This window comes from Esox lucius, chromosome 17 (genome assembly GCF_011004845.1).
Source record: "Esox lucius isolate fEsoLuc1 chromosome 17, fEsoLuc1.pri, whole genome shotgun sequence".
In the NCBI taxonomy this organism is placed as follows: domain Eukaryota; kingdom Metazoa; phylum Chordata; class Actinopteri; order Esociformes; family Esocidae; genus Esox; species Esox lucius.
In genome coordinates, this window is record NC_047585.1 from 37,075,355 (window position 1) to 37,095,843 (window position 20,489).

Consider the following 20,489-nt stretch of genomic DNA (forward strand, 5'->3'; position numbering starts at 1 on the left):
ACAGCTCCATGGTGTAGTGGTTAACGACACAGCCTTTCATGTGAGTGACCTGGGTTTGAATCTTGAGATAGCACTTTCTATTGCGGGAACTAGGCTTGCCTGGTTTCTTGTTTATATTCAGAACTTCATTCTCTATCGGGCATTGGTGCAGAACTGCTTTGAGTAATTGCAAAATGCTGTAATAGTTTTTTTACTTAAAAAATCCTACCTAGTCCAGCTTTAACTACACTGAGAATGGGAAAGGTTTATAACTTCATAATAAATGTAAAGAAATGTTGTCTTTTGCATTTCTTTTTCCACTGCACCAAACCAAGACTCAAAATGTTCGGTACGTACCGAACCGTGACTTTTGCGTACTGCAGACATCCCAAGTCTCCCAGATGTTTCGGGACACCCGAAAATTATATACTATCCCGGGATAAAGCTTTTAAGAGCGAGCAAGATTTAAGGGGTTGAATCCCGAATTGCACACTATATACCTCATGGCGAAGTACGTACTGTTTAGTGTATATTAGGCTAGTATACCGTTGGGGACATACAAAAGTCACATGGCATTGCAGGTTGCCTGGACAATACACCACATTGCAGGTTGCCTTGGCAATATACCACAAACCTGTAAATTCCTTATTGCGATTATAAACTGGTTGCCAATGCAACTAGAGCAGTTAAAAGTGTTGTGATGGCTACGAGCCAATCAGCATTCAGGATCGAAACCATCTAGTTTATAATCAGTAAGGAACAAGGTGGTTTGATATATTGTCCGTATTTCATGGCTAAGTCCTATGAACACATTTTTGTTCACACTAATTCACTAAAGCTCCTACTAACCTCTTCATATCTTGTACTTTCTGTCTTGCTATGAGATTATCTTAGATATTAAACAAACTTCCATTCAATCTCTTTTCAACAGGTTTAACCTCTCCTTTCATACCCAGCATGGCAATTAATCATACTTCAGGTGAATTGTAAATTTTTGTCTTTAGTAGGCTCTTTTCTAACAAAGAACACATTTGCAGACCAACAATGTCCACTATTATAGATTTTCCACTATTTAGAGTTTTGAGAAAAACACAACATGCTACTACAAATTTAGTAACAAATGAAGAATCTTTATGAAAGAAATTTGACATTTACAATATTACACAGATTGGTACAAGAGGTGAACATCATCATTCAAGAGGAGAGATTTTCTGTTGCCTTGTTTTGTAAAATCTGTTTAAATGTCCTTACCAGGTTCCACAGTTAGTATTACTTTGACAAGTGACACCCCAAAGAAAACAACTGTAGGTAAGTATGTATCCTAGATTATAGTTTGTGTAAAAGTTAACTTGTGTGTTCACCTTTTGATGAACTATTTCACTTAAGACTTTGACTTGGAAGTTAGAGCGTTGGGCCCCGGGCTGTGGCCAGGAATCCTGGGCCCCCTGAAAAGATATATGCCTGGGACCCCTTACTTAGGAAGAGATGGGAATTTTACATGATGAGACACAGAGGGAAAGGGTCATGCTTTTTTAATTTCATTCTTGGGGAAATTACTTCAGGATTACAGTTATTTGATTAAATCCAAAGGAGGGAAATTTACAACATGATTTTAATCAATTAAAAGGCTTGAAATAGCTTAAAATCATAAAAATATGGCATCACAGAATTAGGGAAGGACTGCAATCCTGAACTAAGTTCTCTATTCAAGAATTGAAAGGTTTCTTTGCAGTCTCAGTTTGCTGTAGATTATCATTCAGGAGTAACAACATGCAAAAAGTGTACTAAACTTTGTTTTATAAAATTGCTCTAATTAATTAAATGAAATCATTTTGAGAATCGGTAAGCTAGAATTATAGTAACAGAGAAAATGCTTTACAGGTAATTCATGTTTAGGGGACTTTGTTTTAAAGACTTAATGGTGTACTATTAATATCAAACATCAAAAATCTATATCCAGACCTTTTGAGTTCTAATTCCAGGTGGGGTGATTTTAAAAAGTTTGTACTGATCATCATTAAGAAATGCAACTACACTGACCTACTACAAACGCAGCACTTTTGTTTTTGCCCCCATTTATCATGAGCTGAACTCAAAGATCTAAGACTTTCTCTATGTACACAAAAGGCCTAATTCTCTCAAATATTGTTCACAAATCTGTCTAAATCTGTGTTAGTGAGCACTTTGCCAATATAATCCATCCACCTCACAGGTGTGGGATATCAAGATGCTGATTAGACAGCATAAGCCACAGGTGTGCCTTAGGCTGGCCACAATAAAAGGCCACTCTAAAATGTGCAGTTCCATCATGCTGTCTAGTTCCACCATAAGCCGTCTCCAAAGGCATTTCAGAGAACTTGGCAGTACATCCAACTGGCCTCACAACCGCAGACCACGTGTAACCACACCAGCCTAGGAACTCCATATCCAGCATCTTCACCTCCAAGATCATCTGAGACCAGTCACCCAGACAGCTGCTGCAACAATAGGTTTTCATAACCAAATCATTTCTGCACAAACTGTCAGAAACCGTCTCAGGGAAGCTCATCTGCATGCTGGTTGTCCGCATCAGGGTCTCGATCTGACTGCAGTTCGTTGTTGTAACCAATTTGAGTGGGCAAATGCTCACATTCGATGGCGTCTGGCCCTTTGGGGAGGTGTTCTCTTCACGGATGAATCCCAGTTTTCACTGTACAGGGTAGATGGCAGACAGCGTGTATGGCGTTGTGTGGGTGTGCAGTTTGCTGATGTCAACGTTGTGGGTCAAGTGGCCCATGGTGGCGGTGGGGTTATTGTATGGGCAGGCGTGTGTAATGGACAATGAACACCGGTGCATTTTGTTGATGGCATTTTGAATGCACAGAGATACCATGACGAGATCCTGAGGCCCATTGTTGTGCCATTCATTCACGACCATCACCTCATGGAGCAGCATGATAATGCACGGACCCATGTTGCAAGGATCTATACACAATTCCTGGGAGCTGAAAACATCCCAGTTCTTGCATGACCAGCATACTTACCGGACATGTCACCCACTGAGCATGTTTGGGATGCTCTGGATCGGCGTATACGACAGCGTGTTCCAGGTCCTGCCAATATCCAGCAACTTTGCACAGTCAATGAAGAGGAGTGGACCAAAGTCCACTAGATCTTTGAGCTCAGCTCATGAAAAATGGGGGCAAATACAACATCTCTGTGAGACCAATTACCATTAAGTAGGTCTTCTAAATCTGTTTTGCAACTACGATTACTTTGTTTACATTTATTTACTACAGCTCAGACCACTTTTCTTATAGACATATTCATAGCTGATGTAATTCCACATCTTATTTTTACATCTGAATTGTATGTGTATTCTCCATAATGAAGAAGCTTAGATATGAACCCATATACATTAGTTCTTGTGTAATGAGTTACTTCTTCTCACCAGGTTCAACCACTGCTTCTAGCACCCCAGCAACTTCATCAGGTGTGTTGACCATCTGTATCTAGTTGTTCCTCACAATAATGTGGTGTTTTTACCAAATTGCCAGAGAGGTCAGCAATGTTTATTTACACATTGAAATAATTGTATTTTCTCTTTTCGTTTAACGAGGACAGTCAGAAAACAGACTAAAGCTAGTGTATGTCATTGAATATTACTGTTTGAATGAATCAGGATTATCCTCAGCAGCAACACTTAAAGAAGGGTACGTCTGTTTTCCCTGTAACTCCTCCAAAGAGCAGCAGGTTGTACTGAACCTCAATAGAGGGAGACACATAGCAATCAGTGGACCCAGATGTGGTTAACTGGGGAACATTCTGGGATTCTACCCTCGCCTCCCTCCTCAATGTCAATTCCACTGCCACTATCATGTGAAAAACCTGCCATGTTGATCACCTCTACAGCAGTCCCGGTTCCACAGGGAGGCAAAAGGTGCATTGCCCCCTCAGGTAGCAAGTCGTGCTCCCTCATTTGTGTTGATGCCTGGGTCAACAGGGGGGCATGCAGTTTGTGCATGCAATAGTAGATTGTATATTAGTTTGACCCAGTCCGATTGTTACAGTCAACACGTTGCGATCATCATAGACCAATGAGTCTAGATTGCCTTTACAAGCATATCTGTGTTTCAAAATGTTTTCGTGCTACCTCATTTGGGTGAGTGATCTAGACATGTGAAAGCAGAGACAGAGAGTGGGGACCGAGCAATGCGCCTCCAATTCTATGAAAACTACGTATTAAATAGGCTGCTTTGCAGGGCCATATGCACACGGCACTACTTTAAGAGTGCTAATTTTAAGAGTGGCGAAGTACATACTGTTTAGTGTATTTTAGGCTAGTATACCGTTGGGGACATACAAAAGTCACATGGCATTGCAGGTTGCCTGGACAATACACCACATTGCAGGTTGCCTTGGCAATATACCACAAACCTGTAAATTCCTTATTGCGATTATAAACTGGTTGCCAATGCAACTAGAGCAGTTAAAAGTGTTGTGATGGCTACGAGCCAATCAGCATTCAGGATCGAAACCATCTAGTTTATAATCAGTAAGGAACAAGGTGGTTTGATATATTGTCCGTATTTCATGGCTAAGTCCTATGAACACATTTTTGTTCACACTAATTCCCTAAAGCTCCTACTAACCTCTTCATATCTTGTACTTTCTGTCTTGCTATGAGATTATCTTAGATATTAAACAAACTTCCATTCAATCTCTTTTCAACAGGTTTAACCTCTCCTTTCATACCCAGCATGGCAATTAATCATACTTCAGGTGAATTGTAAATTTTTGTCTTTAGTAGGCTCTTTTCTAACAAAGAACACATTTGCAGACCAACAATGTCCACTATTATAGATTTTCCACTATTTAGAGTTTTGAGAAAAACACAACATGCTACTACAAATTTAGTAACAAATGAAGAATCTTTATGAAAGAAATTTGACATTTACAATATTACACAGATTGGTACAAGAGGTGAACATCATCATTCAAGAGGAGAGATTTTCTGTTGCCTTGTTTTGTAAAATCTGTTTAAATGTCCTTACCAGGTTCCACAGTTAGTATTACTTTGACAAGTGACACCCCAAAGAAAACAACTGTAGGTAAGTATGTATCCTAGATTATAGTTTGTGTAAAAGTTAACTTGTGTGTTCACCTTTTGATGAACTATTTCACTTAAGACTTTGACTTGGAAGTTAGAGCGTTGGGCCCCGGGCTGTGGCCAGGAATCCTGGGCCCCCTGAAAAGATATATGCCTGGGACCCCTTACTTAGGAAGAGATGGGAATTTTACATGATGAGACACAGAGGGAAAGGGTCATGCTTTTTTAATTTCATTCTTGGGGAAATTACTTCAGGATTACAGTTATTTGATTAAATCCAAAGGAGGGAAATTTAACTTTATGAAAGAATCTTTATGAAAGAAATTTGACATTTACAATATTACACAGATTGGTACAAGAGGTGAACATCATCATTCAAGAGGAGAGATTTTCTGTTGCCTTGTTTTGTAAAATCTGTTTAAATGTCCTTACCAGGTTCCACAGTTAGTATTACTTTGACAAGTGACACCCCAAAGAAAACAACTGTAGGTAAGTATGTATCCTAGATTATAGTTTGTGTAAAAGTTAACTTGTGTGTTCACCTTTTGATGAACTATTTCACTTAAGACTTTGACTTGGAAGTTAGAGCGTTGGGCCCCGGGCTGTGGCCAGGAATCCTGGGCCCCCTGAAAAGATATATGCCTGGGACCCCTTACTTAGGAAGAGATGGGAATTTTACATGATGAGACACAGAGGGAAAGGGTCATGCTTTTTTAATTTCATTCTTGGGGAAATTACTTCAGGATTACAGTTATTTGATTAAATCCAAAGGAGGGAAATTTACAACATGATTTTAATCAATTAAAAGGCTTGAAATAGCTTAAAATCATAAAAATATGGCATCACAGAATTAGGGAAGGACTGCAATCCTGAACTAAGTTCTCTACTCAAGAATTGAAGGGTTTCTTTGCAGTCTCAGTTTGCTGTAGATTGTCTCAAAGTATTCAATTGATTTTTGGAGACAAACTATCAGCTAGGCTTGAAATCTAACAATGCTAAAAGGGGTTGAATGATCTGGAGGATAGGTTAGCATGGAGGCCAATCAAAACTGCAGCCTGACCCAGAGGTAGGGATTTCATTCTCTGCCTGAACCCGATCATGACCAGGCTGGACCTTAAATACTGATTTTGTATTCGGGCTGGGCTTGCAACAGTGTTTTTCTTTTAAATAAATGCAACAAAATGCTAAATAACAGTACACTGAAAATGTATATATTTACCATTATCATTCAGGAGTAACAACATGCAAAAAGTGTACTAAACTTTGTTTTATAAAATTGCTCTAATTAATTAAATGAAATCATTTTGAGAATCGGTAAGCTAGAATTATAGTAACAGAGAAAATGCTTTACAGGTAATTCATGTTTAGGGGACTTTGTTTTAAAGACTTAATGGTGTACTATTAATATCAAACATCAAAAATCTATATCCAGACCTTTTGAGTTCTAATTCCAGGTGGGGTGATTTTAAAAAGTCTGTACTGATCATCATTAAGAAATGCAACTACACTGACCTACTACAAACGCAGCACTTTTGTTTTTGCCCCCATTTATCATGAGCTGAACTCAAAGATCTAAGACTTTCTCTATGTACACAAAAGGCCTATTTCTCTCAAATATTGTTCACAAATCTGTCTAAATCTGTGTTAGTGAGCACTTTGCCAATATAATCCATCCACCTCACAGGTGTGGGATATCAAGATGCTGATTAGACAGCATAAGCCACAGGTGTGCCTTAGGCTGGCCACAATAAAAGGCCACTCTAAAATGTGCAGTTCCATCATGCTGTCTAGTTCCACCATAAGCCGTCTCCAAAGGCATTTCAGAGAACTAGGCAGTACATCCAACTGGCCTCACAACCGCAGACCACATTTAACCACACCAGCCCAGGAATTCCAACTCCAGCATCTTCACCTCCAAGATCATCTAAGACCAGCCACCCAGACTGCTGCTGCAACAATAGGTTTGCATAACCAAATAATTTCTGCACAAACTGTCAGAAAACGTCTCAGGGAAGCTCATCTGCATGCTGGTTGTCCTCATCGGGGTCTCGATCTGACTGCAGTTCGTTGTTGTAACCGATTTGAGTGGGCAAATGCTCACATTCGATGGCGTCTGGCCCTTTGGGGAGGTGTTCTCTTCACGGATGAATCCTGGTTTTCACTGTAAAGGGCAGATGGCAGACAGCGTGTATGGCGTCGTGTGGGTGAGCGGTTTGCTGATGTCAACGTTGTGGATCAGGTGGATCAAGTGGCCCATGGTGGCGGTGGGGTTATGGTATGAGAAGGCGTGTGTAATGGACAACGAACACTGGTGCATTTTATTGATGGCATTTTTAATGCACAGAGATTCCGTGACGAGATCCTGAGGCCCTTTGTTGTGCCATTCATCCACGACCATCACCTCATGGTGCAGCATGATAATGCATGGACCCATGTTGCAAGGATCTGTACACAATTCCAGGGAGCTGAAAACATCTCAGTTCTTGCATGGCCAGCATACTTACCGGACATGTCACCCATTGAGCATGTTTGGGATGCTCTGGATTGGCGTATACGACAGCGTGTTCCAGGTCCTGCCAATATCCAGCAACTTCACACAGCCATTGAAGAGGAGTGGACCAACATTCCACTAGATCTTTGAGCTAGCTCATGAAAAATGGGGGCAAAAACAAAAGTGTTGCGTTTATAATTTTGTTCAGTGTATATTGTCCTTGAAGCGTATTACAATATTTTTACTGAACCAATTCAAAACAATCTAAAAGTTGGGGAGCAGAGTGAGCAGCAAGCCATCTTAATTTAGCTTAAACGTGGAGCAGATTTCCAAAATGTTAGTGTGCTGGCCATTTGTTCCCATGTTGTTCTCATACCACTCAGTCATGTGCTTTTGACTGAGTGGTATTACCATCGAGTGCCCAGAGGTGTGTGAAAAGAACACTCCTTGAGCAATGAGTGGATTTCTGACCACTGTAATGCACTCTCGTAGTCTGGTCTTAAATGAAGTCAGAATGTACGAGGGAATACAGGTTCCTAAGAGAACATTTGAAGGGACCTGATGATAATATTGTTGAATGTCCATAGGATATCTCCCTATTTGCTGGGGAAATCCCACCCATAAAGGTGCCCCACCTAGAAAATGAGATGAATATTTTATTGAAGTCATTCAAATCAGTATTTAATCAGCCCGATTACTTTTCTCTGCACCAGGTTTGACTGTTAGTTCGACTTTGACAACTGGCAGCTCTCAGAGTTCAACTGAAAGTAAGTTTGGCTATAACTTTAGTAGTATTTATGAAGTTATTTTGTTGGTCAACTGTGAATAAACATCCTCTCTCTGGCTTGCGTACAGGAGTTCAAAGCTCCACAATAACTGTTGTGGATTCAAACCAAGAGAGCAATTTGGGTAAGTGTCCTCCTTTAACTACCTGTATTTTCAGAAACATTTAATGAGACCAAAACAGTGTGGTTTTTAACACCTGAATATTCTTATGTACTGTATTGACACTGCACTCTAAAAAGAAAAGGTTCTTGAATTATCATTTACTTTGAAATTGTGGGGGAACCCATAGAAGTTCTTCTGGGAAACATTTTAAAGGGTGTTGTAAAAAACAATGAAAATACCAGAATTCAGACTGGCCTTTTGTTTTGTAAAATGGTGGGAAAATAAACAAGTCACAGTGAGGATGAAAGGATTTGAGTCTTAATCTGCTATTTTATGTGAGGGAAAAAAACAGAAAATATGTTTATGACTGTGGCATCACATACAACTGTAGATCGCTGAAATTTAATTTTTGAAACAACACAAAAAATCCATTACAGAAAAAAATATCCGAACATACATGCATATAACAATAACCAAGATCCTGTAAGCTACAGTATGGGTCTTATGACTGGATATCTTCTGTAAAACCGTCAGGAGGATTAGTTCATTAAACAAGTGCACTTGACTACATTAACTAGGAGGGAACTCAAACATTTCCTCATAAGGAGCTGTTGAATGGTTAAGGACATTTCTTGAATTAATGTACATTTTAGAATTGTCTGCTTTTCTATTGCCTGGTATGTAACTCTGGTCTTTGTTTGTGACACATGTCGGAATGATATCAGTGGATCATTGGGTCCTCTGACCAACTGTTAATCTGCCTAAACCAATAAGAGTATCTGTTTTTTATTCTTCAGGAATGTGGCCGAGTGTCATTTATGATGTTCCTATCCCCTTAGGGGAAGTTGGGGCAATCTGCCCTTTGGGTAAAACCTATGTATTGTTGACATATGATAGCTGTGCAGTACGTTACCACACCCCTTATACTGTATAAGTACTGAGGATTGTTCTGTGTTAGATGCCTCACGGTTGTCTGGAGATGCCTCACGGTTTAGGTCCAGGTCCAGGTTAGGGAAACCTATTTTTATGTGACAGTCAAACTGTCATGTTCAGTAATAACTGCAGCCGCTAAGCTATTTACCTTTATGACAAAAGTAGTAGCTGCAGTCGCTAAGCTGCTACTGTTATGGACCAAGCATGCCGCACAAGCCCTGAAAAGTGAAGCCAAAACGTCTCGATCGCCCCCTGGTGAGTGGTCCCAGTATAGGTCATAAACCCCGCCCTCCCCATGTTATTCAATGGGACGCGAGACCAACTAAACAATTAAATTACCCTTCAATTATCTTTTTTCCGAAGCTGGTTTCTGTCATTTACTGTAGTTTGTATCACGCTAATGTAAATTCAAGAGTTTGTTTTTAAAATAAGTTGGTTTTTAGTTAGTTATTTAATGCTCTAAAAACGGTGGTGTGACGTCGTTATTCACAGCTTTGATTGACAGCTATCTGAGCCAAGGAGCTACTGAAGCGCCATCCTCCTTCGGAGGACTGAGGAGATTGGAGCTTTACATTTAATCTCTAAATTTCTATAATTGATATAATTTCACACGGACATAATGGGTTGTTCTGCAGTACATTGTGCTATCCGATCTGGCATTTCCAATTCGATCTTTGAATTTTTTTCGGTAAGTAAAATTTATAAGCTATTTAATTAGTAAATAAATGTAATGGGCTAGCTAACGTTAGCTAAAAGACAACAAGCCTCGTTAATAGCCATGTTAATAGCTAGCAGGGGATTGTTAGCTAGAAGTTACCAATTCTTTTTGTATTAGGCCTATTCTAAATTAAGGTTAAACATGATGTAAGTTAGGCTATAACATATCGTCTAGGTTTAACAAGCAAAGGTTGTACTGTACTTGGACGTGCGATTGATTACGGTATGCGCATTCTGCGAGGGAGAGTGAGGGCGGGGCACAGGGGAGGGGCCGTTGATTTCGCGGCTTTACGGCTTTACTTCCTGCTCGCTACTGCCCATAACTACTGCGCAGAACTGGTCCCAAGATCGCTATCTGTGCAGACGCAAGTCCAAGATGTCAGCGCCGTATCGGGACACTGGCGGCTTCATTTTTCACCAATGGAAAAGAGCGAAAGGGCGTCGTCCATTTTATATACAGTCTATGTTATGGACAGTCACGCCGTTTTCCGCCTTCCTTCTTTTTTTTTCTGTCCTGCTCACATACCACTGTTTCATTTATTTATTTTTTTACATTAGCATGTACAGTACAGCAGGCTGAGTAAACTACCAAAATGTCTTTCGGGCTGCTGCAGTGAGAAACAATATGGTGAGAAAACAATAAGGGACAGACCATTTGAGTAAAAAAGGGGGGTTCGATCTAATACTTAAATAATGTATTAGACGGCATTATTTAATTTGAGGATCATTTTGAGTAACACGAGCAGACAAGTAAAGAAATAATTTAAAAAAACAATGGTAGCTAATGGTAGCTACTACCACTGCCTGTACTCACCAAAGCCTGGCTAGAGATGACTTCAGGGTCCCATAGTCACGTCTGCATCACCATAGTCACGTCTGCATGAAGACTAAACACTTACTGAAAGAACCTTATGAACAACCTACCCACTCCAAAATCTACCCCAAAAGGTTCTTCAGGTGGGTTTTAAAGGAACTATTGAAAAGGGTTCTTAAACCTTTCTAATGGTTTTTGGAAGAACTTAAGTGTTCCCCACTGTTTCAATGTGAAGAACTAACTCTCCATTAACATGTATGATTAACACAATAATGATCTCTCCCAATGTCCCCAAACAGTGCAATTATTTTGGTTAGCAGCAGTGGGTGTGGGTTCTGGAGTTGGCTTGTTCCTTGTGGGACTGACAGCTGTCTGTCTCTGTAGGAAGACCAGTGAGTACTTCAGATACTGAATGTTATTAAATAATTTGCAGACATGTAACTTTTTTTTATTAATGTAAGTGTCTGTGACTTGAGTTACTCCATCTACTCCCTTTGGTTCTATTTAATAGACAAAGGTATATTCATTATAATACATTTAGCCTAATTTGTTTTACAGAAAGAAACAAATCTCAGAGGTAAGAATATGCTTTGTTGTGAATATTTTATCATGCATTTTATATGAATCTTTTCTTATGTGTTCTTGTCCATGATGAGACTTTTTTGCCAGACCGCGTAAGCGGAGCCGGCCTAGAAGAGCAAATGTCTCTTAGTGCGTGAGTGAATGACCGACTGACCGCCCCACCTGCCTGCCAACGCCTTGTTAAATAGCGTGGAGGTTAGAGACGAGGACTAGAACCCTGCGCAGGAATTTCTGACCATTCCCGCCCACTCCCGCAATGTGTGTTCCACTCCCGCAGACATTATGTCACAGCTTGTAGAGATAGTGAACCATTTACACAAATGTTAGAATAACAGTCAAAAAACATTGTGTTAAATTAAACGGACCATATGATAAACGTGTTCATGACAAGTTAAAGTAAAGCACCACACATGACAAATAACTAGGATGGGTATCGACGTGTTTCTCCCTTTACAAGAAATTATTTGAAAACATTTGTAGCACGTTCCAGTGTCGGAATCCTTTTGTGTGAAATACAGCCACAATTTAGAATGTTTCGCTTGAGATATTTTAAGCACATTTAAGGTACTGTAGCTAGCTAATGGTAGACTATCAGAGTAAGTGAAATATGTTAACTAGCGATCACATGCGGTGAATGGTGAATATGCTTTTTACATCCGTTTCGGAGCACCAGAGGGAAAATATTTCAACCCACACATTTAAGTGGCACTGAAATTAGCTACTGAAATTTGCCTTCTAATTCGGTCTGGTAAATACTGGTCGTTAGGAACCGGTTCCATATTGGCATTTTTGTCTGTAACAATTGAGAAATGTGTTAGCCATTCGTTAAAACGGCCAGTGTCTAGTGAAATTTTACCGACAAACAAGCTTTTAAAGTGGCATAGATGCTATTTGTGGTGGAGATATACTTAATAAGAAACGTTAGTCAGTTTAACACAATGCTTAATGGTGTCTAGAAAAATATTCAAATTTTGCGTGATCTAATGTCAAGACCATAGATAATAGAACACTAGATCCATCAGAATGGAGACATTTGGCAGCCATTTTACCTGGAACCTGTTCTAAATCAGCTACATTAGAAATACATGGCAGAATTATTATTTTAAGTCATTATAACTTATATTTCCCTAATATTATATCAATAACCACTGCATAGCATAACACATGCAATGACTGTACTTTTCAAAATATTAATATTAATATCAATTCAAAATTTAATGCTTTATATCTATGGTCAAGACACTATATCAACCCTTGAAAAGCGTGCAGTTACTTGGTGTAGTAGCTAAAGACATAGCATGTGGGCGACCCCTGTTCGAATCCTGTCTGGGCAACAACATTCATCGCATTCTATTGTGTGCCGGCTGAACTAGGCTTTCCTGGTTCCTTTACTGATTTTACCAAAAACCTTTTCATGCCCTTTTCTCTTATAGACATCAAGACCAACAAGATGATCATAACCAACGTATGGACCAACAAATACACTAAACACCATACACTACTATGACTACTACACACATGTACAAACACAATATAGATCAATTAGAATATCATTTCTGTTGTAGAATTTGTGATGGAAACCAACAGTGGAAGCATGGTGGATTCAGGGAATGAGGGGCATTATTCTCTCATCCCCTCTGTACTAATAATGTTTATGCCCTCAGATGAGTCCAAAAAAAAAAAAAAAAAGGCATATTATATAAATTAGATGTTATTTTGGCTCAAACCAATTGCCATGCAAATATTTGGTCTTGACTCTAGACAACCTGGTAAACTGTGGGTCCGGAGACCAAACCTGTTGAGGAGCAGTGAGTTAGATCATGAGAACAGAACTCTAAATAATAAGTGAATTATATACTCTAACCTGTTACTTTAACTTTGTGTTCTGCTGGTGTTCTTTCTGGTATGAATGCACATGGAAAAAATTATGTCAAAAATTAGGAAGAAACCTATAAAGGAGCTAGACACTGAGTGCTGGATGAATATTATAAGAGTACATAATCTTTTGGGCCACGTCAATGTTTTTGCATGATCAGAAGTCTATCAGGGAAATAAAAGCAAGTGGGCTTTGACCTGCAGCATCTGCAGCTTAACCAGGTGGACTAGGACAGGGACCGTCAGGTGGGGTGTGGGCAGGTGGGGTGTGGGTAGGGGCCACAGGAATCATCCAGCTGCAACCTGATCGGCAACACATCCAGGAGAACTTCGGACTGGAACAGGTATGGGTCATTTGGGCCAGGTAGTTCTGAGGTGTGGTCCAATGTCCTCCTAAGGTCAACCAGGACACCAGGAATGTTATAGGGGGCATCCTAGAATTCACAAGGATACCTCAGCACACTATTTCCCTGTCCTGATGGTGGGGTAATTACTAACAGGTGGCCTCCCCCGGGTTTTGGCATTGAGGACACGTATACTTAGGAAGAGTTCAGAAATCAATATTTGGTGGAATAACCCTGACACGTATACTTACAAGAGTGACTTACATACACTCACCTAAAGGATTATTAGGAACACCATACTAATACTGTGTTTGATCCCCTTTCGCCTTCAGAACTGCCTTAATTCTACGTGGCATTGATTCAACAAGGTGCTGAAAGCATTCTTTAGAAATGTTGATGGAGATTTGTGGGATGCACATCCAGGGCACGAAGCTCCCGTTCCACCACATCCCAAAGATGTTCTATTGGGTTGAGATCTGGTGACTGTGGGGGCCATTTCAGTACAGTGAACTCATTGTCATGTTCAAGAAACCAAATTGAAATGATTCGAGCTTTGTGACATGGTGCATTATCCTGCTGGAAGTAGCCATCAGAGGATGGGTACATGGTGGTCATAAAGGGATGGACATGGTCAGAAACAATGCTCAGGTAGGCCATGGCATTTAAACGATGCCCAATTGGCACTAAGGGGCCTAAAGTGTGCCAAGAAAACATCCCCCACACCATTACACCACCACCACCAGCCTGCACAGTGGTAACAAGGCATGATGGATCCATGTTCTCATTCTGTTTACGCCAAATTCTGACTCTACCATCTGAATGTCTCAACAGACATCGAGACTCAACAGACCAGGCAACATTCTTCCAGTCTTCAACTGTCCAATTTTGGTGAGCTCGTGCAAATTGTAGCCTCTTTTTCCTATTTGTAGTGGAGATGAGTGGTGCCCGGTGGGGTCTTCTGCTGTTGTAGCCCATCCGCCTCAAGGTTGTGCGTGTTGTGGCTCCTCAAATGCTTTGCTGCATACCTCGGTTGTAACGAGTGGTTATTTCAGTCAAAGTTGCTCTTCTATCAACTTGAATCAGTCGGCCCATTCTCCTCTGACCTCTAGCATCAACAAGGCATTTTCGCCCACAGGACTGCCGCATACTGGATGTTTTTCCCTTTGTAAACCCTAGAAATGGTTGTGCGTCAAAATCCCAGTAACTGAGCAGATTGTGAAATACTCAGACCGGCCCGTCTGGCACCAACAACCATGCCACGCTCAAAATTGTTTAAATCACCTTTCTTTCCCATTCTGACATTCAGTTTGGAGTTCAGGAGATTGTCTTGACCAGGAACACACCCCTAAATGCATTGAAGCAACTGCCAAGTGATTGTTTGATTAGATAATTGCATTAATGAGAAATTGAACAGGTGTTCCTAATAATCCTTTAGGTGAGTGTATTTTACATTGTTGATTGTATGGATTCACCAATCCAATACTGGCATCAGAAATGTGTCCGATACAGGCCAAAAAAATTGAATCATGTTTCAGCAACAGCGAATAATGAGCTGATGCCATGAAACAGATTGTCCTAACATTGTGACACATTAGTTGTTTGTGACAGGCAGCCCGGAAACATGTGGGCTATGCCTTGTGTACCACAATAATCTCTGGAATTACTTTAAACTTAAAACAGACATTAGTAAAACTGGTAGTTGTAAACTTTGCAAAGCAAGTGTTTCATGGGGTGACAGTAGAAGAGATTAGAGTTCAAAATCAGAAAAACAAGATGGATGCCCCCATTAAAGCCTTTGTCGTACTTGCAATTTCGGGAATATATACAATGTTCTTCATTATATTTAATTGTGTAGCCATTTTTTTTTACAGCTTTTTAATCGCACATCCCGAGTGCTCTTCAGAATATTGTAACATTAACTAAAAACGTAATTTTGCTATATATTTTGTAGGAAAGGGGGCGTTCCAGTTGAAACTTACAACTTTGAACTCGGAAATTCCGAGCTCCGAGTACATATGGAACATGCCATAATTCAGAGTACAATTCTAAACCATTCTGAAATAGCTAAATAGCAAGCCTACCTTTTTCTTCCATCTTCACGTGATTAGCTACTGCAGATATACTATCTCCTGAAGTGCCTAGAAATAATTCTGTCACTTTGATCACATTGTGATTGGACAAAATGCTAAACATGCAAATTCCCATGGAATTGTATGATTTTAACCAAATTAACATAAGAAAATGCCTGTATACATTTTAAGTTAAAGTATAGGATTGTCACTTCCCTAGTTTTCACTGCAGAGACTATTAGTCAAATGGGCTACTTGCACTCAGGGTGGTGACGTACTTCCATTTTACAATAATACTGCTCGCCATTTTCCGGCGCACTTTAGTTATATACATTCGTCTGTCAGGTACAAGTTTAGCTAGATAAATAAACATGATTGAGACTCTGAAAAATACATTTAAGAATGTATTTTTTAAGAAAGAAGTTAAGAAATATTCAGAACATTACTCTGTACCTCTGTTCCCCGCATCAACAATTACTATAGTTGTTCAGAGATGATTTGGCCATGATGTCCTGGATTTGCGTAATTTGGTTTAATAACATACACATAACCTCTCATTACACTTCCTTCTGTGTTGTACAGATCCTTTTGGAGAGAACGGACAATCATCTGAACATGATAATGTAAGAATCACTGTTTTATGACTTTCAGTTTCATGTTGCTTTTTTATGAAACAAAATACCCCTTACCGTTTTACAATAATGTTGTTTTAAAGGCCTGAAGTGACATTTTTTTCTTTCTCTAGTATGATATATATCACCTGTACAACTCAATCCCAGACAGACCTGCAGCCTCAGCCCAGACAGATGGGTTTTACAGTCTTCTGATGACACACTGAAATTACATGACTCACTTTCTGTAGTTACAATATCCAAATGTTTTTGGACAGTGATATGTTTTTTTTACTCTTTATTCTAATTTGAAATAAAACAATGACAAAGGTGTTAAAATGCAGATTGTCCACTGATATCTGAGAACATTATCCGTATTGGATGAACAATAAAAAAAACGACAGAATATTTTATACACAGCTCTGGAAAAAATTAAGAGACCACTCCTATTTTTTCTTGAATCAGCATCTCTACATGTATGGCATTTCGTTCCATTCCAGAGTCTGTTAAATTCCAACACAGGCACACCTCATTTTACTTATTGAGTCACTGATTAGGTGATTACCTGAACTAAATCTAATTTAACAAGTAAAAGTATAAAAACCACTGCTGTGGTCATCACTATCCTCTTGCAATAGGACCAGCTGGATGGCAAAACAGTGCAAGTAGTACCTCAATGGTAATTTAAATGAAAAAATAACTTTTCAACATGACAAAAGAGTTGAAAAGAAAAGCTTTGATTGAGGAAAAGAAGGGTTCAATTCTGGCTTTACTGGCAGAGGGTACAGTGAGCGTCAGGTTGCTTCCATCCTGAAAATTTCGAACAAGGTCAAGCAACAGACATTGGGGACAACAAAGCTACAGACAAGCAGAGCAGGAAAACAACTTTCCACTAACCAAGATGACCGTCAACTCATTCGAATGTCACTCAACAACCGTAGGATGACATCAAGTGACCTACAAAAAAAATAGCAAACAGCAGCTTGGGTGAAGTGCACATCGAGGACGGTTCGAAACAGGCTCCTTGGGGCAGGGTTGAAGTCGTGCAAAGCTAGAAAAAAGTCCTTCATCAGTGAGAAGCAAAGAACAGCCAGGCTGAAGTTTGCAAAAGACCATAAGGTTTGGACCGTAGAGGAATGGAGTAAAGTCATCTTCTCTGACCAGTCAAATTTTCAGCTTTTCCCAACACCTGATCGTCTAATGGTTAGACAGAGACCTGGAGAGGCCTACAAGCCACAGTGACTTGCACACATTTGGTGGATGATCAGTGATGATCTGGGGATGCTCCAGCAAGGCTGGAATTGGGTAGATTTGTCTTTGTGAAGGACGCATGAATCAAGCCAAGTACAAGGTTATCCTGGAAGAACACCTGCTTCCTTCGGCTCTGCCAATGTTCCCCAACTCTGAGAAAAAAAAGTTTTTTCCAGCAGGACAATGCTCCATGCCACACAGCCAGCTCAATCAGGGTTTGGATGGAGGACCACCAGAAGACCCTGTCATGGCCAGCCCAATCTCCAGACCTGAACCCCATTGAAAACCTCTGGAATTTGTTCAAGACAAAGATAGATGACCACAAGCCATCAAACAAAGCCGAGCTACTTGAATTTTTGTGCCAGGAGCGACATAAAGTCACCCAACAGCAATGTGACAGACTGGTGGACTGGAGTATGCCAAGACGCATGAAAGCTGTGATTAAAAATCAGGGTTATTCCACCAAATATTGATTTCTGAACTCTTCCTAAGTTAAAACATTAGTATTTTGTAGTTGAAAGTTGTTATTTTCTACCAAAAAATACTCTAAATGACAATATTTTTATTTGGAATTTGGGAGTAATGTTGTCAGTAGTTTATGAAATAAAACAAAACTTTTCATTTTACTCAAACACAAACCTTTGAATAGTAAAACCAGTTTGAATCTTGGGAGTTTGAATCTTGGGAGTGCAACGACGATAAATGCTTTTTATTGCGGGCCGGCTGAACTAGGCTTGCCTAATTTCTTGTTTCCAGAGCTGTATATCTCCTCCATTAGTGTGCCATGTGTATTTCGAAATGTATCTTCAAAGCGGTTTTGATTAGATTGGTTCTGATTTCTTGTCTTAAAAGTGCATGCCAAAAAGATCTGTTAATGATTGGTCTTGATTCTTTGCTTTGAATTTGTATTATTATGCTAGTGTCTGACAAAAGAAATGTCAATGCCATTCAGGTTGGCAATTGTGAGGCGGATAAATCTGAACACATTGATCAGAGACATAGCCAAACATTAGTTGTGACAACATTCAACTGTTTTGAACGTTAAGAAAAAATTAAGCATTGTTGAGTTTAGCAATGGCAAACAACTAAGTAGACCAATGAAGGCAATTAGTGGATGACCAAAAAATACTTCTAAGGTGATGGAAAAATATCCAACAACAGTCCAACAGACCTGGAACATTTTACAGGAGGTACAAATACAGTGCCCTAAAGAATTATAGGCAAACTAGGCAAATAAGAACCAAAAAGACTGAGTGTAATTGTAGTCACGTTGATCTTACACTCAAAATATCCTACAAATCAAAACTGAGTAAAACATTTTCATAGAAAAAAAACAAACAAACAAAAACATTATTCAGAATCACACATGCCACACTTATTGGTGTGGCAAACGTATGAACAAATTCTAATTGATGTATATTCCTACTAAACTCCCTTACTCTTCCATCAACATGGGAAAGGCCAAAGAATTCACAAATGAAATTAGACAAAATGTTGTTGACCTAAACAAATCAAGCAAATCGCAATGAAAAAATATCTACATCCCTGAAAATACCCGTTTCCACTTTTATGCTAAAATTAAGAAATGTAAATCTGGAGCTGTTAGGAACCTGAATGGAAGAGGACCCATTTGTATTTTTCCTTCATGGTGAGAAAGATGGTTCAACAGGGGTGCAAAATTGTCACATACTTGCGAAATTAGCCGTTTTTAATTCAAAATAGGTCATCCACGTGAAATGTGTAGATCTGCAATAAAAATATTTTGGGGGTCGCATCCTTTTCACCCCTGATGAGTTTGCACCTCTGTTCAAGTAACAAAGAAATCTCCAACGATCATTTGGAGAATAGCTGAAGTTGGTCACAGTCCCCTGACCTGAATCCATATGAGCTGGGTTTTAACATGTTGAATACAAGACTGAAGGGAATAAAGGCCCTGCATCAAGAAGGAACTGAAGATGTCTGCATGACACCCCTGGCTGAACATCACCATGGAAGAGACCCAGTGTGGGGAGATGTCTATGGGTTGCAGACCTTTGGCAGTCAGTGTGACCAACACAAGTTCTTTATTGTTCATATTGTTAAATTGTCCAAATAATTTGTTCATAAAATTGTACAAACATGCTGTCAATTCAGAATGGTTTGCGATATGAACGGAAATACCCTCCAAATAAAACGTACAGTCTGTCCTTTGTGGTGGACATTAAGGTTCACCAAAAGTAACTTTGAGGCAGGTAGGAGAGAGACCCAATTCTCTTCACACAATAGTCATTTATTATACTTTTAGTACAGAACCAATGAAAAGCTCTAAATAGCAGTAAGGGTGTGTCTAGGTCTTCCACACAGAAACCCAGAACTCATCAGAACGGTTGTCCAGTTCAGGCTAGTTTCAATCAGTTCACCTTCTACACTCACGGTCTAAAACCTGTTTATAACAATAACAATCACTTCAGTTCAATAACAATCCCTTTTCCACTTGACCTAATGTAGCAGAGCAGGATGGCAACTAGAAATGTTCCACCATGTCGCCACATGCGTATATAATTGTAGCATGTAACAGTAGTTCAGCAAATTTCTATAACACCTTTAACCCCACAGTCATTGTATCACTTCCAATCCATAGTGATGGAATACAAAGCCAAATAATAAGGTATCACTGTTCAAATACTCACTGTATGAGTTCACTGTATGTCCAACAACTCTCACACAAATACCCTCAGTTAAGTCCTTTGTTTACATCACACGTCACTTGAAGCTAAAGACAAATTGACACCTCGCTTTTTGTTACTTGCATATTTATAATACATATTCCTGTTTCTTCAATAGTGAATTGTGAAATCTACTATATC

General features: G+C 39.6%; 1 protein-coding gene across 1 annotated transcript in view; it reads left to right on the forward strand.

Annotated features, from left to right (window-relative positions):
• Positions 1 to 16,635, forward strand: part of LOC105008709 — a 68,634-nt gene extending 51,999 nt beyond the window's left edge. The window contains exons 6-18 of the mRNA XM_034287590.1: positions 911 to 958; positions 1,234 to 1,287; positions 3,413 to 3,451; positions 4,693 to 4,740; positions 5,016 to 5,069; positions 5,504 to 5,557; positions 8,273 to 8,326; positions 8,415 to 8,468; positions 11,211 to 11,303; positions 11,470 to 11,488; positions 12,927 to 12,958; positions 16,364 to 16,404; positions 16,527 to 16,635. Of these exons, the coding sequence (XP_034143481.1) occupies positions 911 to 958; positions 1,234 to 1,287; positions 3,413 to 3,451; positions 4,693 to 4,740; positions 5,016 to 5,069; positions 5,504 to 5,557; positions 8,273 to 8,326; positions 8,415 to 8,468; positions 11,211 to 11,303; positions 11,470 to 11,488; positions 12,927 to 12,958; positions 16,364 to 16,404; positions 16,527 to 16,619 (683 nt within the window). The 3' untranslated portion in view covers positions 16,620 to 16,635. The remainder of the gene's footprint in view (positions 1 to 910; positions 959 to 1,233; positions 1,288 to 3,412; positions 3,452 to 4,692; positions 4,741 to 5,015; positions 5,070 to 5,503; positions 5,558 to 8,272; positions 8,327 to 8,414; positions 8,469 to 11,210; positions 11,304 to 11,469; positions 11,489 to 12,926; positions 12,959 to 16,363; positions 16,405 to 16,526) is intronic.
• The last annotated feature ends 3,854 nt before the right edge of the window (positions 16,636 to 20,489 follow it).